Consider the following 17,188-nt stretch of genomic DNA (forward strand, 5'->3'; position numbering starts at 1 on the left):
AAACACCCAGGAGACACAGTGGCCTAATTTCTGCTGCTGTGACCCTGTTTGACCTGCATGGATTTAATATGTGGGATCATTTAAGAAGGCGTTGAGAAGTTTGACCTTTACTGACCTTTGATGACTTTTTATTGCTGCCAGAAACTAAACTTAGAGAGCCTGGAAAAAGTGCAAAACATTAAGTGAAGTTTGCGATTGTGGCGCTGCATGTAGGGATAGACTCCAGATCCCCCTAAGCCTGAATAAGACTTGCTACAATCATGTCATTTCTCCCAGATGGGCGTGGTCTTGCAGGATGTTGCAGTGCTTTGCATAGGCAAGCTCCATGACTGATACAGTGCAGCTGTTTCTCTTTAATGTTGAAACTGCTGCTTCCTTGGTGAAACCAAAATACAATGCTGACTTGTTATTCTCCCACAAAACATGATCTCTTCCTAAAGCATCAAAAGTACTTGGTGATGTTTTGGATCATATTCAGGACTGGATAATGATCTGTAGTGGTACTACAGTGATAGCAGAATACAGACCCCCAGAATACAGATTTTCTAGCACTATTGGGTCATACACATTTTACACTATAACCTTATGATAGCCAATCTCAACAGGCAGGCAAGAGTATAAAATCTGCAGGAGGTTAAGCATCACTTGCAGCCGTGCAAACAGTAAAGTTACTCTGAGCGAAAATCTAAGTGTATCTCTGAAATAAAAAATTTAAAAAAATCATCTGTTTGAAAGATTAAGATAAGAAACAACTTTACGTTTTGGAGGCTTATCAAAGGTGGAGATGAGAACCTAAACACGATAAGCGGTTTAAAAAATAGAAGAATAGAGACATGAATTCAATGAAACATAATAACATAATAACATAGATGTCCATTATCCATTCATTATTTATGCCACTTATCCTGTTCAGGGTCGAAGGGGGCTGGAGCCTATCCCAGCTGTCATTGGGTGACACCCTGGTCTGATCACCAGTCAATCACAGGACTGACACATAGAGACAGACAACCTTTAACGCTCACATTCACACCTACGGGCAATTTAGAGTCACCCACACAAACATGGGGAGAACATACAAACTCCACACAGAAAGGCGCCCTACGTCCAAATCGGGATTTGAATTAGGAACCTCCTTGCTGTGAGGCGAAAGCGCTAACCACCGTGCGGCCCAAATCTATTTTATTATGTTATTTTTCTTCCTATGGATTCAGTTATATACTTTAAAGGACGTTTTATAAGAAAACAAGAATGTTTTATTCTTGTGTAAGTGTAGAAGTCTGTGACTGCTGTACTTATAGATGATATAAAGCATCTTTAGGAGACTTGATGTGGGGCAGATGCTTTATATGATCATGATGACGACAGTGATCATGATCACGCTCCTGTAATACTCACCCTGATGTCATTACAGAGAATAATCAATGGCGTTATGCAAGCCAGTTAGGTAGCAGGAGCAGGTGGACGGCTTCACCATTGAATTTCCTGTGCATTGAGATGATTATGTTTCAGAGAAAAAGATAAGTAGATAAAAATAAAACAGAAATACTGTCTTAACAACTGTGCAGGGCCTCCAAAGGTTTACACAGATGAGGGTCATTTACAGAATGTTGTATAGTGACGTATTTGAGGATCTTGCTTCACTTTTTTATTCATATGTTTTAAAGATTTTGTTGTTTATGAAAAGAAGTCTGTTTACAGGAGTATCATAACGAGAAGATGTGATTTCCGTCTAAGTATGATGATTAATCTTGTGTACATGGGTCTCGTCTGAGCATGAGCTCAGTTTACCTAATGTTATTGTCCGTCACTGTGTCGTTAACCTGTCTGGCGTCAGCATCAAAGTTTTATTGCATCTTGTACGTCTGATTGCCAGCCGCAATGATTAAAATCCTATTATGAGCTCAGATTTCATATTTATGTGTCTCTGTCTCCTTCCTCTACCACTCCTTGTATCCTCACATTTGTCTCCATTTCCTGACATTTCTCCTCTTGTTCTCCGTCTGCAGGAAAAGCAGGTGACAGGTTATCTCCTGTTCTCCCTGGGCACCGCCGTGATCGGCTCCCTGCAGTTCGGTTACAACACGGGAGTCATCAACGCTCCCGAGCAGGTTGGTGATTGGTTTGTAGCATCAGAGTGTTTGTGCAGCCAACATTTAAAACTCCCCTCCAGAAGATTCACACAGTTTGAACTTTAGATAATCCAGGTGAACAGCAGGGGGTGTGCAAAGGTAAATATTTGCACATCCTGTTAAAGGAGAAGCAGGTGTAGTTACACCAGAATTTGATTTTGGCTATCTACAGTATCTAAAATAGGAAATTGGATTGGAGCATATTTAAACATGTAAATCTTAACCGTATGCAATTTAATGACACTGTTAAGAGGACCGCTGTCAGCATCCTGTTGCCTGCGCTCGCTCTCTGAATGCTTGAACATGCATCTAATATTGGGCTACAGTGACTACACAAAACTTAATGTGATGTAGCATCCAGTATAAACCTTTGCCTTGTAACGTTAGCTACATCATTTATTGTTGGCTAAAATCAACCCTGTATTAGTTAGTATAAGTAAGCATCACGGACCACGCTGAAGAGTAATTTGGCAAGCTAGCCAACTGAGCAAGCAAGCTGAGGTTAGCAAGCTAGCTGTGACTATGCTGCATGAATCTGGAGAGGTTGTTTACAAAACTAAACATTTCTTTTTGGCCAGGCTGGCTTCACTGAGTAAAACATTTTGTACTTTACTTTACTTTATGTTTGGTCCTTTTTTGACTTTAGCTTTGCGCTGTTTGGAAGCTAAAGAGATGTAAGGGACTCAGGTGTGTGCATAAATGTCACATCCTTTGGATTAGGTGGGCAAACCACCCCAAGTCCTTTACAAAAAAATCAGTCCATAGGCTGTTAGAGGCACCAAACAAAGACGGGGAAGGTCTCATTTTAAGTTACCTATATGTTAAAATGAGTCCAAAGATTGGCCATACACATGGAAATTGTTTCACATAGTTTGTGTGCAAGTATGAAATAATTTAACTCAACATAAACAGGAAAGAAACTAGCCTAGAAACTCCATTGGTTCCAGTTCCAGCTTCTCTTCTTCTTTTCATTCATCTTTCCCTGTCATCAGAAACTACGATCATTCTTCAACAACACCTGGGTCGAGCGTTATGGCGTACCAATCACCCCCGGGGTCTGTACCATCGTCTGGAGTGTCGCCGTCGCCATCTTCAGTGTGGGCGGCATGGTGGGCTCCTTCAGCGTGGGCGTCATGGCAAACCGATTTGGCAGGTAGGACTTACATTTATTTATTCAGCTGAGGTTTAAACTTTTGTTTTCGTCTTTAAAGAGAGGCTCGATCTTTCCTGTCATTGTCTTTATAATGCACTGATAGACATGCTCATCTTCACTATCAAGTATTTCTTTGCTTTGAGTGATCTGTTTTTCCTTTAATGGTTCTGTGTATTTCCTGTGCCATTCAGCTGAACAATCACAAGCCATTACCGCTAATGTAGTGTGTGAAGCAGTTGTGTTCTGAGCCCACTGCTCGGCTCCAGTGTTCCCCAGAGTTGGTCCTTAAGTTGGTCCATTTTCTTTTGTGTCTTACCGTAATCCTGTTTTCTCTCTTGGGTTGGGCTGTTGTTCTGATCATCACCATAAATGTTTTTACCACATACACGTAAAATCATCTGGGTTTCTTTTTGGAAATACATTTGTTTTGTGTATGTTGTGTATGTTTTCCCACTATTCTTGCACATTTAAAGTGGATTCAAAGTGTCAATAAGTTTAGACAGGGGAATTATTTTAAAGGTATACTTCAATCATTGGGGGAAAGCTCTTTCAAAGAGTAAGATGAAAACATTTATACAGGGCTGAAGTCAGGAGGCTACTAGCTAAGATTAGCGTACCGTAATGACTGTTAGCAGGGGGCTATGACTAGCCTGCCTTTGTCCAAAGATTAAAAAAAAAACAACCTCATATTATTTTTCTACTTGTTTTAAATTAAACAAACAAGATAAAGTGTGTTAAGTCATCATTTGATGTGTTGGTAGACACAGCTAGTTAAGCTATCTCCCTCTGCCTCCAGCATTTATGCTAAGCTGAGCGAATCACCTCCCGCTCCTGCTCCCAGACCTGAGAGTGTTGTGATCTAATTATCAAAAAAGAGATCAAATGATTGTAATTTTAAAAAAATATATCGAAGTATATCTTGGATAGATGTAGTAGACAAAAATACATTTGACAGAAAACAAAAGAAAACATAGATTCCACTACCGTCACATTTAAAATGGATTCGTCAATAAGTTTAGACAGAAGGATGATTTGAAAGGTTTACTTTAATAATTAGGGAAAGCACAGGTTTTTCAATGAGTAAGATAAAAACATTATACCACTGTCACATCCAAGCAGTTTGTACAGGGCTGGAGTCAGGAGGCTACTAGCTACGATTAGCTTAGCGTAAAGAGGGTAAGCTATGACAAGCCTGCCTTTGTCCAAAGTTAAAATAAATACAAGGTTTTATATTAATAAACGAGTGTGTTTAGTCATCATTTGATGTTGGGGTAGGCACAGCTTTAAGCTAGCTGTTTCCCTTTCCAGTATTTATGCTAAGCTAAGCTAATCACGTCCTGCTTTAGCTCCATTTTTAAACGCACACACCTGAGACTGTTGATATCTAATTCTCAAAAAAAACTAATATATGGATAATTTTTTTTAAATTTTGAAGTGAATCTTAGTTAGATGTAGTAGACAAAATTTGTTTGGCAGAAAACAAAACAAAACATAGATGTCCTGATATCCGTATCTTCTCCCACAAAAACACACATATTTATTTGCACCATAAAACCTGACTAACACCAATTTGTCAATGAACTGATTAGACAGGAGAGCTCCTGACCTTCACATACGCTCAGGCAGCTAAATCAGTCCTGACACTCTTCAACTGAATTTCTAAGTTAACCGATAAACCTGTCAATTTTTATCTGCTTCAACCACAAACCTGTTAGCTGCTCTCCCCACAACCCAGAGCCAAACATTTTATGGATCCAACTTATCAGAAATTTTACCTTTGTTTAATTTTTTGTTCAAGTATTTACTTTTTATAAAAACTAATGATGAAATTGTTATTTTATATGTCTTCAAAAACTGTTAAATCCCACGGCTAATCTCTTTCCTCCTGCTCCTCAGGCGTCGCTCCATGTTCCTGGTGAACTGTCTGGCAGTGATCGGCGGCCTCCTCATGGGCTTCTCCACCATCTGCTCCTCCTATGAGATGGTGATCGCCGGTCGGCTGGTCATCGGCCTGTTCTGCGGCCTCTTCACCGGCCTGACTCCCATGTACGTGGGCGAGGTGTCACCCACTCCCCTCCGAGGAGCCTTCGGTACTCTTCACCAGCTCGGTGTGGTGGTGGGCATCCTGATCGCTCAGGTCAGCAGAGGGCTTCCAACAAACCTAAGTGACTGTTGACGTATTATTTTCTCTTTGCTGTAAATCTGACGCAGCTGTTGTGGCCCTTTGCCTGCAGATCTTTGGTCTGGAGGCTCTGCTGGGCTCGGCGAAGCTGTGGCCCCTGCTGCTGGCCCTCACTGTGGTCCCCGCTGTGCTGCAGTGCATCCTGCTGCCCTTCTGTCCTGAGAGCCCGCGCTTCTTGCTCATCAACCTCAAACAGGAGGAGCAGGCACGCAAAGGTACGCCCATATACTAGAAGATTGCAGCTTGTAGAGTCGCCCCCTGCTGGCCATTATAAATAAAGCAGGTTAAGGCATTCAGCATTGGCTTTAATTGGCCCTTCCACTTCATATATCTATAATGTTAAGTCTAATTTACATCTACAGTGAAATAACAAGTACTTAACAAGTAGTAAATGATATTCAGGAATAAGAGGAAATTAGAGAGAGAGAGATGCTGGGAGAAAAAGAGCAGGTGAAGGTGAGGAGTAACAGGTGTGAAAGAAACAGAATGAGACGCAGAGGCAGAGAGGAGCTACAGATACTCAGGGGTCAGGTCAGGTGAATGTGGATAATGTTTTTGCCCGGAGAGAAGAGTCCTTGAACAGACAGAAGGTTTTGGCATCTGTTCAACGTGCAGCCTGCCGAGGTTGACTCTGAGGCACTGACCCACTTCTCCTTCACACCGTGCATCCGACGCAAACACAAACAAACACAACTCTCAGGCTGCGTCACAGTAACTAAAACATGAGTTTCTGTGCTCTTTCTGGTGCAGATACAGAAACTGTTCCGCCTCCTGTTAACGGGTACACCAGGAAAGCAACTGACAGGTCACTGCAGAGGTTTGGGATAATCCTGTCCTAGCTGCTGGCAAACTTTAAAGCCCCTTTGTGTCGGATGTTTTATGTGATTATAGCAAAGATTCTCCAAAACAGCGATGACAAACTACAAGCTTTGCCAATAATAAAGTAATGGTACACACTTCCTGTCTCCTGAGAGGGCGAGGTCTGTTTTGCCCCCTCCAAAAACTCCTCAAAAATAATAACAAAGAAGTCTTTGTAAGCAAAGAATCACACCTTTTAACTGTTTATTCTTGGTTTATTGTTTAAACCCCTTTAAATCACAGCACATGCCATAGAACATGTCAATAAAAACTGTTTTCAACCGATCTGAAATAGTTTTAAATATATCTGAATGTACTAAAAGATTATGTATTTACCTGACAGAAGGCTCTTGAAAGTTTTTGTTGTCACCCAGTGTTTCCTGTCTCTGCTTACCTTGGATTGATTCAGCAACAGAGCATTTTTTCCTCTATGTGTGTGTGATCAGAATCAAACATATTGTGTTCTTGATTCCATTCACAGCTCTGGTGCGTCTGCGCGGCAGTGAGGACGTGAGTAAAGACCTGCAGGAGATGAAGGAGGAGAGCGCTAAGATGGCCATGGAGAAGAAGGTGACCATCCCCGAGCTCTTCCGCTCGGCGTCGTATCGTCAGCCCCTCCTCATCGCCGTCATGCTGCAGCTCTCCCAGCAGCTCTCAGGGATTAACGCCGTGAGTCAGGGGGATACTTAAAAATATGTTCTTTTATACGGGTGGATCCACATTAGCTGTTAACCTGGAAATATGTGTGAATATAATTCTGAAATATGTAAATCTTTCTTTCCACCCTCTCTGTGTCCGTCAGGTGTTCTACTACTCCACCGGCATCTTTGAGTCAGCCGGTGTGAAACAGCCGATCTACGCCACCATCGGAGCCGGCATCGTCAACACCGTGTTCACCGTCGTCTCTGTGAGTGACGTCAGAGTGTGCGTTCGTCTTTGTGTTTGTGTACATTCAGCAGCACTTCACTCCCTCCTGTGTCTGTCCTGCAGCTCTTCCTGGTGGAGAAGGCGGGACGAAGGACTCTGCACCTGCTGGGATTGGGCGGGATGGCGGTCAGCGCTCTGCTCATGACCATCTCCCTCCTGCTGGTGAGTTCAGCGCCGTCACAGGGTGGGAGAGGGACAGAGTGAAAACAGCTTAACGTTATAGGGTGGAGAATCTTTAACCGATTCCCTCTTCAAACTATAGGCATCTAAAACAAACTATATGCACTTAAAATATATATAAATAGAATTAATTCTCTGAACTTGTCAGCTACTTTTAGAGGGTAAACATCCAAATAAAACTAAAGCTACTTGCATTTAATTTATGCAGACAAGAATACGGTTTTATTCAGCTTTAAAGAGCTTGCTTTGGACTTAAAAACTCTTTATAAACAGACTCTGTGCATGAATGCAGGATCTGTTGGGCAAGTAATATTAGATGTGAACTGATTTCAATTTGTAGTCCATTTGTAGTCCTAGTAGTATTGACCACGGCAAAAAAAGAGCAACTCCTGGACTCAATATTAGATTTTTTATTTGTAACTTTTCTGGTTGTATTGCTGAAAAATATATGTCACCGCCTCCAACAGGCTACTTTTTCATCAGTGGATGGTCGGTGGGTCACCAGTTCATCAATCTCTGAACCCACCTGTTACTGGTGCAACTAGTGAGTTAACTGTTCGACAGAGATGTAGATGTGTACTCCAAATTGTCGTCGCTACAGCGTGACGTCATTGTCAGTTATTAAGACCTTTTTGAATGATTGTGTGAAACATAAACGAATTAAACATTTCAACATTTCAACCCTAATACCATTTATTTGTGTAGCTTTTAACTTTGTTCTTTTGCAACTTGGAATTTCTTTTAATCGTCTCTTCTCCAGCTCCGGAATAAATTAACAGACCACTGCAAAAATATACATTTTTCTGCAGTTCTACTATTAATAGGTTTGTGTTCGTGTAAAATGAACTTTTCTTTCCAACTTCCAAATCAAATATTCTCTTTTAGGTCTTTTATTTGCAGAAAATGACGACTGGTTTAGATGCAAGAAAGATGTTTCTCAGAGCTCAAATATTGCAAAGAAAACAAGTTCATGTTCGTGTTTAAACAACAGAACACTCATGTTTTAACTCAGGAAGAGTTCACAGATTAATATTTGGTGAATAACCTGGTTTTTAATCACAGCGTTCATGCATCTCTGCGTGCTCTCCTCCAGCCTGTCACAGTGCTGTTGGGTGACGTTAGGCCGCTCTTTGTTTGATGGCTTGTGACCGTCCGTCACATTCAGGAGGTTTTCAGTGGGGTTCAGATCTGGACTGGGAAGAGGGAGATGCTGCTTTAAGGAACATTTGGTCTCTTAATTTGAACTTTCTACTGAAGCCTCTACTCAACAAAGTAACGCATCAGAACATCTGATGCAGTAAAGTGCAGTTATGTCTTTTTGCCACAAGATGTTACTAGTTCATCCTGTTAGACGGAACAACAAAAAGATCCTGTTACTTGTCATTACTGAAGGTTATAAATAGCCTCTGGCTGACCATGAGATAATCATACAATATAAAAGAAGGTCAATTCTTCTATCAATCAGGAAATATAAACACTATGTCAGGGGTCTAACACACCTGAATCGAATGTTTTGCTCATTATCAATCCCTCGAGACACTTCAGTTGGTTCATAACGAGCAGATCGTTCAAATCAGGTGTGTTACAGTACAGAGAAACCTAAAACATGCAGGAAGGTAGCTCTCCAGGAGCAGGGTCGGAGACCCCTGCCCTATGTCATTGTCTTCCTCTTCCTTTCCCTCCCTCTGTCCGAGCAGAAGAACTACGGCGCTATGAGCTACGTGGCCATCCTGGCTGTCATGCTGTTTGTGGCGATGTTTGAACTGGGCCCCGGTCCAATCCCATGGTTCATTGTGGCTGAGCTGTTCTCCCAGGGGCCACGCCCGGCGGCCATGGCTGTGGCCGGCTGCTGCAACTGGACGGCCAACTTCCTGGTTGGAATGAGCTTCCCCAAACTAGAGGTGAGGAATGGGCGATCGTCCTGGTGTTTAATGGTTTGGGTTTAGTTTGGACTTTTCTTTTCCTTTCTCTTCTGTTACTTTTACTTTGTTTCTGTTTTTTGTTTCTGTTATCTTTTGTATCATATAAAATCTTTAAATTGAAGAAACATGTTTTTTATTTCCTCTTTTTCTTTTGCCTTCTCCTTTTCTTTATTTTCTAATAGATCATATCTATTCTAACATGAGAACTCTGCACCTTTAAATCTAATATTTCCCCTTCCCTCTCTCCTCAGGAATTGTGCGGGCCTTGGGTCTTCCTCATCTTCACCGCCTTCCTCATCCTCTTCTTCATTTTCACCTTCATTAAAGTCCCAGAGACGAAGGGCAAGACCTTCGACGAGATCGCCCAGAGCTTCGGCAGCTCTCCACCTCCCGCCTCCTCATCTGTTGAGGATCCTCCTGCCAGCGCCAGCACCGCGGGGACGCTCCCAGCGTCACCGGTGAAGGAGAAGGTGCCGCTGGTGGAGGCGCCGGCTGCAGCTCCGCCTCCTGCAGCTGAAAGCACACCACTTGATGATAAATCCAAATCGACAGTGCAGGAAAGTGTGTAGAGAAGCTGTTCTTGTAGTTTTAACAGGAGAAGAGGGTTCTAAATGAAGGAAGAATCACAGATATTTGAAAAATGGTGTAAATTGTAGTTAATAATCACACTTCAGAACGATAGAATCTTTTATAATAGACCTACTCAGAACAACAGCATAACTACTTGTAGGCTCTGACCTTCAAAAGGTCGTGCTTTAGCCATAACTCCTTAGACATCTTATTTTTTCTTTCCTTTGTTTCCTCCCTTCCTAAACTACAAAAGGGAAGCATTCACAGTACAAAACTACAGGTTAAATCTGCTGTACATTCCTACGATTTAAGCTACACTCGTAAAAAGTGAGAGTCTTTTTAAGACAGCTGTGAGTCGAGTCAGAACGACACTTTTCCCGCATGGCAAACACAGGTCGTGTTGATGGAAAGTGTTGCTAACAGGTGTCCGCTAAAGGTCAAGGTTCATCACTGCAGACTAAGGCAGAGTCTGTTGACACTGGTGTGCAGGTGTGTTAAGTCTGTTCACATCTGGTCCATGTAGTGTGAGTGAGGGGACGTGCACAATTATGATGCACTTTTTTTTAATTCACGTACTCCTGTTGTAGTGGATATTTTAGTGCAATATAACTTTATAGCTATAGTTTCATCTTGTTTGTTGTGTTGTATTTATTTATTGTTTTTAAATTTTCTCACAGGTCTAAGAAGGGATTTTAGAGAGGATGCTCTGCCTTCAGCTGTTAAACACCAGCTGACAAACTAGAGAGCTTCAAAAAAAATGCCAAAGTACTGAACTTTGATTTCCACCTGGTGACCTCGAATGCGTTTCTGGTTGTTAAATTAAAGTAGGAAAAATAGCAGCAGCCACAGCTCACGCTAAGTTCTGATCTGTAAGACAATTTGATGTTTAAAGCTGAAGTCCACAAGTTTAATCAACTTTAATTAGTTGTTTGGTTGGTTTTCTTGTCTCATCCCGCTTGTTTGAGGACAAAGCTGGAGCTCAGCATTGATCTGCATCTGATTAATTAAGACGCAATCGAGGCAACGGACAAATAATCTGTTTTCTAAGTCTGATCAAAAAATTCAAAAAATTGGCAATTTAAGGTTTTTCCCAGGATTATTTTCTAGGTTCTCATATTTAAATATATCAAAACATGATAAATGTGTTTAAGATATCAAAGAAGATTTTCCCTGATCAATTTTAGAAGAAAATTTTGTGTGAAAAGCGGTTAAAAAACATTTGGCAGGTTATTTTTTTCCAGATGTTTGTTGTTGTAATACTCATTTCAGCCACAAGGGGCTGTCATGCACCTTGCAACCCTTAACAGAACATAGCTACTATATTTTTGGTAATAAGCAAAAAGTAACTTGGATAATAAAAAATTACCTGGCGAATCTTTTTTTCCGCCTCCTCTTGAGTCAGAAAAAAGCAGCTAAGATCAAAAAGAGTTTTCTGACAGCTTTCATTGTATAAACCAATCTGTTGTTAAATCTTGTGGATCACTGCTTTACTGAAGAATCTTTACGTTGGTTAAAGATTTCAAGCGAGTAAAATCACGAGTCTTGTTAATGGAACTTGCTATTGACTGTGGCTGCTGCAAACATGTTGACTAAATTGCTTAACACGTGTATCTACACAAGGGTAACGTGCAATGTATATTATTTTTTTGCAAAGAAAATTATTTATTGTAGAACTTGATTTTTGTATAAAGTATATAACTCAAATTTAGTATAGTAATGCTTTCCAGACCGGCCCCGAGTTATGAATCATGACATGAACTGACTGAGAGGAAAACACTGTAAATTCATCGCTCTCTATTTAGATGCACTTTGTTAACCAGATAATTAGTGAAGCATTGGAGCTACAATCACTGTAATAGGAGGGATTTTAGCACAGCAGCGCTTCATGTCAAATTAATAGAATATTAACTAAAACTAGGTTTACCTGAGTAATTGTATATATCCTTCCGAGCTGTAGCCGATAGATTAGAGTTAAATAAAATGTGCAATGAAAGAAACAGCTGATAATGAATAAAGGCAGCAAAGGGGAGAGTGCTAATAAATGACGGGTAAACAACAGAGAAGGACCAACTGTTGGGAGTAAATAAATCTGGTTGTTATATTGTTTTAAATGAGAAATGACTACTTAATTGTGTTGATGTCCATGATAATCGGAGAATATAATCTGGAGTCTGTTGACTGTGATTTTCACGTTTTTATTCTGACTGGCAACATGATTTGAAATGTTGGTGGTTTCATGACAACTTAAAAAACAAGCAACTTAAATAACCGATTAAAGTCTTTCAAACAATGTGGAAAAGTAAAGTTCAACAAGAATGAATACTTACCAAGTAATTTAAAAGGCGAAAACTATGAGAGAAAGAAGCTGTTGAAATGAAGCTATGCTTTCTTGTTAGCTAGCCAGCTAGCTAATTTATAGACTAGCTAGTGCCCGGCTGGATAAACTAGCTAGTTTCTGTATTGTCCAAAATTATGTGTAATCTTGAAATTAAGAAAAAATTTGACAGTTTTTTTTTTTATTTTAGTCAAGAAAATGTTTTTATTTGTCTGTTAACTTCGTCTGTTGGCTATGCTAGCTAGCCGATCTTGTGCTGCAAATGCTAGTCTTCTTGTCTTAAATTAGGCTATGATTGTTTCTGCCTCCTGTGCAGATTCACTGAATTGTTTAAAAACTTAAACTACAGTCTGCCTCAAGTAAAAATTAACAATTGTTCGTAAAAATTTGCTGTATTTCAAAATGCTAACATGTGTTGTAACATTTAAAGCCTAAACACATTGAGCGCTAAGTAGAGTAGCATCATTGTGTTACTACTTAAAGTCTATAGTCTCCAAGTCAATCAACTGCCACTCTGTTAGCAAACTTTCAATCCTGCCGATGTTACACACTGGTAGTTACTAAATCTAAAATGGCAATGTAATGTAGGACTCAGAACTAGTTATTCCAACATATTAAACAATGTTTCCTCCATAGCTAACAAAAGCATCTTTCTCTGTTGTCTGTTTGCCACAAAATCAAAACCTGAACGCCTCTGTTGTGTTTCTGCTTTATTTGTCAGCTCCAGATTTGTCTATTTTATGATGTCACTGTCAACATTTACACATTTATGTATTCAAACCCTCTACCGTATGTTTGGTGTTTACGTGTATGACACAAAGTATATTTTCTATATTCTGTATTTACTGCGTGAGTTACTGCAAAAAAAGGTGTGGAAATAGCTTTTTTAACAGTAAATCACGCTGCACTTTGAGGGCATACTTATGTATTAATGTATTGTTCATTTCTTTGGCTACACTGGAAAGATATTTATCTTAACAAGTTATTTATACTGACATTTGATTCCTTCCTTGTTTGAAATACTGTCCTATAAGCAGATTTTAAACATGGAAATTTGTCAATCTGTTATGTTTCCTTTAGTTTGGAGAAATATGAGCCTATAAGAAGTAAAAAGGCTTGTTAAGATGGATATTTCTTACAGTGAGAGGGTATATTATGGTCGGGACTTGTTGTGTATCGCTGTGTTTGGTGATGACAGTGACGTTCTGTGTTTGCACTGGGAGAGGTGTGTGTGTGTGTACACTCCTCTCATGGTAAAGTACTCAGTGTTGTGTTCAGCCTCTCCTGCAGGGTCCCGCCTCTGTCTGTGGCTTCACCTACACGCTGCTCCTTCACTACGGCACTAACACTGAACCTGACCGAACCTGAGTCTATTAATATGGATTTAAAATGCTTTCATTACTCAGCTCGCCCGCGTGGGTTTGCACTTTGTGATATCACAACTCCAAATGTACCTCGTAGATTTATGCTTCCTTTCACCTCGTTAATTTTGAAAGGATCTTTTTTGTTGTGCCACATCTAAAGCCGATTTAAGAGCTCTTTGGCCGACACCAGGGTTCAATCACACCTACAGCTTGTTTACTCTGGTTGATACCATTCTGGGGAGTTAATTTGATATGTTTGCAAATATAACTGCCCATTTGAAGGTGAATCAGGATTGCAAAGATGTGCTTTTTCTGACATTTTTGCAGACAAATCCCCACAAATGTCATTGCTTTCCATCTGGTCATAAGAACCAAACTAACAGTGAAATGCTCCAGTTTAAACTAACCTGTTTGATGTGACTGCACTCTAAAAAAACACCTAAATTCAAAGTATCACAAAAGTATATGAGAGGATTTGAAGCATATATTAGGACCCAGGTGCACACTGCTCCTAACCAACGGCATGCACAGCTCAAACGCCTCCACTCACTGTACAAAGATAGGAGAGTTTAAGTATTCATTTGTAAATATGTATTTTTTACAAGAGTAATATTTATATGTTGGCTTGCACGGTCTTTCTGTATGTGTGTGTGGATTATTTTTGTTTTGGGGTGCATGTTATTCATTCATTCTGTAACAGTCTTTAGCTGAGATTCTTTACACAGTCACATTTTCTTCCAGTGTGTGAGTCAATGTACTTAAAGCACGACCTACTGTCTCCTCCTTTTCATTTTCATCTCGTGTCTTTTTCTATCAGCCATGTACTTTTATCTGCGTGCCTAATCAGAATACACTCAGAACCTTTGACAGAAGTTTGTGGCGGCCATATTGGCTTTAATGACATGCTATCCAAACTACTCTGAAATGAACCATGTAGCGTCGCAGGCTTAAACCCAACAGGAAGAAAAAGTTGCTTCGGCTGCTGTGATGTTTTTTTGTCTGTTTTTTTATTGGTTGTTGGTCTGTGTGTTATAATTGTGTAAATAAATGTACTGACTGTGCTGTATGTCTGACTATCAGGTACTGTAAGTTTGCTATTCGTGCCTCTCACGCATTCACAGACTGTTATTTAGATGTGTGCGTTTGTGGGAAAGCTGTCCTGTGCTTCAGTGCGTAAAGACGCGTCGCTCCTTTGGTACCTTGTGAGGGCTACAGAGTGAAACATCCAGCATTTAGACGCTAAAAACAATAGTTTTGTGTGTAATTAGTTGTCTCTGTGCTGCACCAGTGATGATGCACCCCAGCTGTTTTTGTTTCACTTGTAGTTGTACTGTACATACCAGATATAATGTTGTTAAATAAAATATTCATCATCAATGAATCAAGATTTGTCATTTACAACACACACAAAAACATCAAAGTAAATACAGTAGAGAGTAATTTATGAGACTTTACCTCAAGGAAACTTTGTCTTGCATTTTTTGATTCTGCATCCAGGATTTGAAAGCAGCAACAAAAAATATGATAATATGGTTGGCTTAATACATCATGTGGAAAAGTGTGTCCATAAACTTTTGAAACAACAAACATCACTGATGTAAAACAGAGTCCAGCCTTTGTCAACAACGCTTAAAGCTCGCTTAAAATGTCATCAGAAAAGATTAATATACCAGCAATTTAGTCATGACATTTATCCCAAAATGTTTTATCTTGTAATAATGACTATTAAGTCACAATTTTGACTTTTTATGTAAAAGTTATTACTTTTTATATCATGTTTTTGTTCTAAATTTTAAGTTTTCCTATTATTCAACTGGTTTACATGTTTTACTTTTACCTACTTACTCACACTGATTAAACCAATCACGTATTATTTCTTCTTAGTTCACTGAAATAGCAATACTCAACATCTGGGGAAGGCTTTTTTAAAGGACCACGAGCACAGTAACAGTAGGCCTGTGTACAAACCATGTGTTCATTTATAAAGATAAAAAACAACAAAAAATAGACCACAAAGATAAAAAGAAAAACAAAGTCAACAATAGACTACATAAGCAAACACACAAAGGCACACAGTGTTAAAATTGCCTTTTTCTAATCTTTATTGTAGGGACATACTGAAGCAGTGCTTATCAATAACTTCAGTAGTACAAAATTTAGGCAGCTGTGGCTCAGTGGTAGAGTTGACAGTCACATGTCGAAGTGCCCTTGGGCAACACACTGTACCCCACATTGCTCCAGCAGACATAGGCCCAGCCGGTGTATGAATGTGCATAGATCCTGACTGGGGATTGGTTTAGTAGTCTTAGTTTGCCATCAGTGTGTGAGTGAAAGGGAGAATGTGTCAATAGTGTAAAAGCACTCTGTTAGTCTGAAGACTAGAAAAGTGCTATAAAGTGCAGCCCATTTAGATTGGAGTTCATCCTGGCGGGAAAAGTTGTTTTTCTACTAACTTTATTCAAAACAGTAGAGTATAATATACATACATGACACATATACAATACGACATTATGAACACTAGGCATTGCAAATTAGCCAAGGCTATACATGCTGTAGTGTGTGGTATCGGTTTACTTGCTTCATACTTGTCCCTTTACAAATAAACATTGAATAAAATAGGCCCAGGTGCAAAAAGGAAAGGATTTATCCTATGGGACCAAGGCTCTTCCTTTAAAGGACTAAGTCATAGTCCAAGACGCTTTAAAAGTCCTTCAATACGCAATGTAAAGTGTGGTGTTTATATTTGATTATTTTATTCCATCCACATATTTCTGAGTTCATTAATAGACCGGTGCAAAGGGTCCCCTCTCGCCGTCCTGCTGCTCCGTCATCCCGTCGCGCCGGAAAAGGCAGAGCAGCGGAAAAAGGAGGCGTTGCCCTCCAACAACACATCAGCTGCAAATTTATGCAAAACAGTAAAAGCACCGAAGCTGCTGCTGCTTCTGCGGCCGTCCTGCAAAGATACACAAACCAGCACCAACAGCGGGCTCCGGGGCCGTTCAGCAGCGGGCAGCCGGTGCAGGAGCAGGCTGAGAGACCCGGACCGGCCACGGTAAGGACCGACCGAGAGCCCCGTTTACGAGCCAGACAGCATCAGCGGTTAGCGGGATGCTAGGAGGAGTAGCCTCCGGTCTGCGGACCCAGTGTGAGAACATGGAGGTCTGAAACATGGAGGCTAGCGAGCTAACACTAGCTCTGTGTTTGTCCATCAGATGATGGCTGCAGAGAGAGAAGAAGATTTTTCAGGCTCAAGCTAACAGACTGACTGCTGCTGGGACAGTGTGTGTGTGTGTGTGTGTGTGTGTGTGTGTTGTGTTTGTCGAGGAGGAGGGGGGGTGATAAAGATGCAGGGATTAAATTGATACACCAGATTTAAACAGGTCAAAATTTAGCCCATAGGATGTAAGCCTACTGTTAAGAATAATGATAAAATAATAATACAAATAAAAAATAAAATAAATAGATAAAAAAATACTATTGATGTTTATTTTTTAAAAGAGGAAGAAATCTCAGAGTTTCTTAAGAAGTACAGTGAAAGATGCAGATAGTCAGATTCTGACCTAATGTG

At 40.2% G+C, this 17,188-nt stretch overlaps 1 protein-coding gene across 1 annotated transcript; it reads left to right on the top strand.

Annotated features, from left to right (window-relative positions):
- The first annotated feature begins 3,217 nt into the window (after positions 1-3,217).
- On the top strand, positions 3,218-12,162 carry slc2a3a (solute carrier family 2 member 3a). The gene is made up of 8 exons (XM_069680959.1): positions 3,218-3,282; positions 5,179-5,419; positions 5,517-5,679; positions 6,804-6,991; positions 7,125-7,229; positions 7,313-7,411; positions 9,124-9,330; positions 9,603-12,162. The coding sequence occupies exons 1-8, from the start codon at positions 3,236-3,238 to the stop codon at positions 9,918-9,920; spliced, it is 1,368 nt and encodes a 455-aa protein (XP_069537060.1). The 5' UTR covers positions 3,218-3,235; the 3' UTR covers positions 9,921-12,162.
- Positions 12,163-17,188: the final 5,026 nt, after the last annotated feature.

This window comes from Semicossyphus pulcher, unplaced genomic scaffold (genome assembly GCF_022749685.1).
Source record: "Semicossyphus pulcher isolate SPU_LCO1_2020_fin unplaced genomic scaffold, fSemPul1.0.p SCAF_5, whole genome shotgun sequence".
Taxonomy (NCBI): domain Eukaryota; kingdom Metazoa; phylum Chordata; class Actinopteri; order Labriformes; family Labridae; genus Semicossyphus; species Semicossyphus pulcher.